At 40.2% G+C, this 5,000-nt stretch overlaps 1 protein-coding gene across 4 annotated transcripts in view; it reads right to left on the bottom strand.

Annotated features, from left to right (window-relative positions):
- LOC138867189 (small G protein signaling modulator 2-like) overlaps positions 1–5,000 on the bottom strand; it is a 138,166-nt gene that overhangs the window by 37,065 nt on the left and 96,101 nt on the right. For all 4 annotated transcript variants that reach the window (XM_070141941.1, XM_070141944.1, XM_070141942.1 and 1 more), the window contains one exon: positions 636–782. In XM_070141941.1, coding sequence (XP_069998042.1) covers positions 636–782 — 147 coding nt within the window. The remainder of the gene's footprint in view (positions 1–635; positions 783–5,000) is intronic.

Genomic DNA, 5,000 nt, shown 5'->3' with positions numbered 1-5,000 from the left:
CTCATGAAGAGTTCGAAACGTCACGCTTATTTTCAATTCTCATTGTGGCTTGTTTCATTTTCATTTTTGTGTACACTTCATTGTGTTTGTGCCTGTGTATATACATATCTTTATGTGTATGTGTATATATATGTATATATATAAAATAAAAAATAGGAAGAAATCTAAAAAACAAAAGAAAACTTTTAAAAAGTAAAAAAAATAAATACATGAATATAAAATATACAAATATTCTAGGAATTCCATAACAATATATATATATATGTATATACATATCTGTATGCATATATATGTATGTATATATATATGGAGACAGATAAAAACAATCAGAAGAAAATCTAAAAAATAAAAGAAAACATTCAAAAACTTAAATAGAAAAATACATCAAAATGAAAAAATACAAATATTCTAGGAAATTCCTAACAATATATATATATATACATATCTGTATGTATATATATATATACATATATATATATATTTTGTGTGTGTGTGTGTGTGTGTGTGTGTGTGTGTGTGTGTGTGTGTGTGTGTGTGTGTGTGTGTGTGTATAGATAGATAAAAATAATCAGAAGAAAATCTATATAAAAAATACACATAAAAAATCTAGGAAATTCGCAACAAAATGTACTCACTGGCTGTACATAGACATTGTTCTTCCCGTACAGCAGCGTCGCCTTATTGTTCTGGTGCAGACTCTCCACGTAGTCTCGGGCGTTGACGGGGGCGCTGCGCTGAGGGCCGCCCACTTCCTCGCTGCTGCCGCCCACTGGCTTGCGGTACTGGGGGGGGAAGGGAGGGGGGGAGGTTAGGGTGGTCGTTGGAGGGGTGATGATGGTGGTGGGGGTTGGTGGTGGTGGTGGTGGTGGTGGTGGGGGTTGGTGGTGGGGGTTGGTGATGGTGGGTAAGGGAGGGGAAAAAGAGGGTAGTGGTGGTGGGGGTTGGTGGTGGTGGTGGTGGTGGTGGTGGTGGTGGTGGGGGTTGGTGGTGGGGGTTGGTGATGGTGGTAAGGGAGGGGAAAAAGAGGGTAGTGGTGGTGGGGGTTGGTGGTGGTGGTGAGGGAGGGGAAAAAGAGGGTGGTGGTGGTGGTGATGAGGGAGGGAGGGGAAGGGAGGAAAAGGGTCGTGGTGATGAGGGAGGGAGGGGAAGGGAGGAAAAGGGTGGTGGTGAGGGAGAGAGTGGTTGGGTTGGTGATGATGGTGATGATGATGATAACGATGATAATAGTGATAATGATGATGATGATGATGATATTGATGATGGTAATGACTAAGATGATAATAGTGGCATAAACAGAACACCACCAACAATAACCATAACAATAGGCAAGTAAAAACTACAAATAAAGAGGAAAATAAAATTTTAAAAACCGTTAAAATACAGCGTTTGCTACAAGAGGAAATACACGGGTCGCAATATCAAATTATAATATTATTCTAATTACCTTTAACGGCACATAATAGTCAATACGTGGGAGGAGTGCATATATACTGTTTATATACAGGTATTGGTGTAATCAAACATATAAATATATACATATGTACATACATATAAATACATACATCATACTTATGTACATACATACATATATACATACATATGTATATATACATAAATATACATACATAATATACATATATGCACACATACATACATACATACATATATATATATATATATATATATATATATATATATATATATATATATATATATATATATATATACGTATATGTGTGATATGAGCTACGTTTCAGAGCATAAACGAAAATGTCACAAAGACAACCTTATAACTTGACAATACAAAAAGGAAGAAAATAAAACGACATACATAACTTTCTGAAATAATCTGCTTTAAACACACACACATACACAGAAACGGACAATATCCGAATTACGAAGAATTTTCATCACTGACGGCGAAAGAGCGTAAAAAGACGAAGGTTAAATGTAATATAGAGGTCACGTTCCCGGATGTTGTCGCGCGGGTTCTGCGGAAGGAAATTTTCCCGCCATTTTCTCCTTCGTGGTTTTTGGTTCAAAAGCATCATAAAATAAATGTAAAATACACAATATATGAACAAATAGACAAATAAGTAAGTAAATAAAGTAAAATGAAGCAGAAAAGAGAAAAAGCACAATAAAAGAGATAAAATAAAAATTTAAAGGATTTCTCTGAATGCAGATTTACGTAAATTTCCTCTTCCTAGGCAACGAATGATTTTAATCTCTTTCACTTATATGTCACGAGTGGATGCGGTTGTGTGTGTGTGGGAGGGGGGTGCGTGCGTCCGTGTGCGTATGTGCGCGTGTATGCGTGCGTGTGATTACACATCCGTTTGTGCATGTGCGTGTACGTGAACATGCACGCCTACCACGCGCGTGCAACTCTCCCCCCCCCCCCCGTGACGTCATCCATCCGCCCCCCCCCCTAACGCCACAGGAAGTCCTGACCGAGGAACAAAGTTAGCCGCTCTAACTTGCTCTCTGAATCGCGTCTAACTTTATCCACTCGCGCGGATGTGAACGGCTCGCGTGTGGGTGGAGGGAAAGAGAGTGAGCGTTGGAGGAGGTAAAAGAGGGGGTGGGGAGAGGAAGAAAGGAGGATACAGGCGGGGGAGGGGGGGGGGGGGCAGAGAGAGAGAGGAGGAAGGAGGAGGGGAGAGAGTGAGTGAGCCAACCATTTTGTCTCTCGGAGAGGGAAGGGAGAGAGAGAGGGAGGGAGAGAGAGAGAGGGGAGGAGAGAGGGAAGGAGGGAGGGAGGGAAGGAGAGAGAGAGAGAGAGAGGTAGGGAGGGAGGGAGGGAGGGAGAGAAAGAGAGAGAGAGGGGAGGGAGGGAGGGAGGGAGGGAGAGAGAGAGAGGGAGAGAGAGAGAGAGAGAGAGAGAGAGAGAGAGAGAGAGAGAGAGAGAGAGAGAGAGAGAGAGAGAGAGAGAGAGAGAGAGAGAGAGAGGAGGGAGAGGGAGAGGGAGAGAGAGGGAGAGGAGAGAGGAGAGAGAGAGAGAGAGAGAGAAAGAGAGAGAGAGAGAGAGAGAGAGAGAGAGAGAGGAAGAGAGAGAGAGAGAGAGGAAGAGAGACAGAGAGAGAAAGAAAAAGACAGAGAGAGAAAGAAAAAGAGAAAGAGAGACAGAGAGAGAAAGAAAAAGACAGAGAGAGAAAGAAAGAAAAAGAGAGAAAGAAAGAAAAAGAGAGAGAGAGAAAGAAAAAGAACAGCGTTGCTCGATCAGAACAACAAGCAAAGTAGCGCACACGACCGACAGCGTACAAGATGCCGCAAACGGACGCCTTTCCAATTCTGGCCAAAGAGGCTCGAGTCGGAGTGAACACAGAGAACAACCCAGAGAACATCCCGGCCCCGAGAACATCGCTCAGAACACGGAACATCTTTTTCGAACCGGCCGATGCTAGTGTATCCGATCTATTAAGTGAAGGAAAACCGTCATCTTCGCATCGACGTTTCTCGGGCAGGTTATAAAAAAAAAAAAAAAAAAAAAAAAAAAAAAAAAAAAAAAACAATAACGACCATCAGTTCCGACACCTATGTCATGTACGTAAAGAAATAGAAAGGAAGAGAGAAAACAAAAGAAACAAAGGAAAGAAGAAAGGATGGAAGGAAAGAAACAAACAAAAGAAAGAAAAACGAAAAAGAAAGGAAGAAAAGAAAGAAAGAAAGAAATGCAAAAGAAAGAAGAAAGGAAGAAAAGAAAGAAAAAAGAAAGGAAGAAATGAAAGTAAAAAGAAAGAAAGACAAAAGAAAGAAAGAAAGACAAAAGAAAAAAAAACGAAAAAAATGGAAAAAAAAAAAAAACGAACTGGTTGACATCGAGGCAAAGCAAACTCGAGACCCCGCTAACACAACTCCCCAGCACCCCTTCCACGCCCAACACCCTTATTAAAACCACCTCCACAGAAGCACAGGTAAAAAAAAAAAAAAAAAAAAAAAAAAATCAAACACAAAGGTGACGCCCACTCGCAATCAAACAAGAAAAAAACATAAAAAAAAAAAAAACGGAGAAAACAAGCACGAATCCACAACGCCCTCTTCCACCAGCTGTGCCAACGAAACAAAAGAACGTCGGCATGCGAAATAAACCCAGCCAACGCATACCAAGAACCGCTAGAAAAACTATAAACTAAACAGAGCAACTGATGAGGAAGAGAGTAATTTTGCACTAAAGAAAAAAAAGAAAGATAAAAGAGAGAGAAAAAAATAAGAAAAGACAGAGCCGCTATAAACTAAACAGAGAAACTGATGAGGAAGAGATTAATTTTACACTAAGGAAAAAAAAGAAAGAAAGATAAATGAGAGAGAAAAAAGGATAAGAAAAGACAGGACCGCTATACACTAAACAGAGCAACTGATGAGGAAGAGGGTGATTTAGACTAGAGGAAAAAAAATAAAAAAAAAGAAAGATAATAGAGAAAAAAAGAGCCAAAAACCAAGATAAGAATCGCCAGAACCACAGAAAAACAAACAAACACGGTAAGACACGCCAGAACCGCTATAAACTAAACAGAACAACTGACGAGGAAGAGGGTGGTTTAGACTAAAGAAAAATTAGAAAAAAGAAAGATGAAAGAGAAAAATAGAGCCCAAAAACACGATAAGAAACACCAGAACCACAATAAACCAAACAGAACAACCGACGAGAAAGAGAATGCATTACACTAAAGAAAAAATTAAGAAAAAACAAAGATAAAATAGAAAAAAAGAACGTAAAACCAAAATCCCATACAGCGGGAAGAACGCCAGCCAAGAGGAGGCAGATATCGAAAACCATTTGTTCGTTAACTTCCCCGAGGTGGACGGCGCGAATATATTCCGAACAAAAAGGAGTCGCTCTCACTATTGCAGCTTCACCGCTTCAGACTTCAGGCAAGGGAGTCAAAGCATAGGAGGTTTAGGAGTCGAAATTCTTGCCTTATCCGGTGAAGATAATTTTTAAAAAGAAGTGACAAAACTTTACATTCTGACGAGAAGGATGCCTGACGAAAAAGACA

The sequence above is a fragment of the Penaeus vannamei genome, chromosome 28 (assembly GCF_042767895.1).
Source record: "Penaeus vannamei isolate JL-2024 chromosome 28, ASM4276789v1, whole genome shotgun sequence".
NCBI classification, from domain to species: Eukaryota; Metazoa; Arthropoda; class Malacostraca; order Decapoda; family Penaeidae; genus Penaeus; species Penaeus vannamei.
Note: the sequence above shows the minus strand (reverse complement) of the source record. Positions and strands in the feature narration are given on the sequence as shown.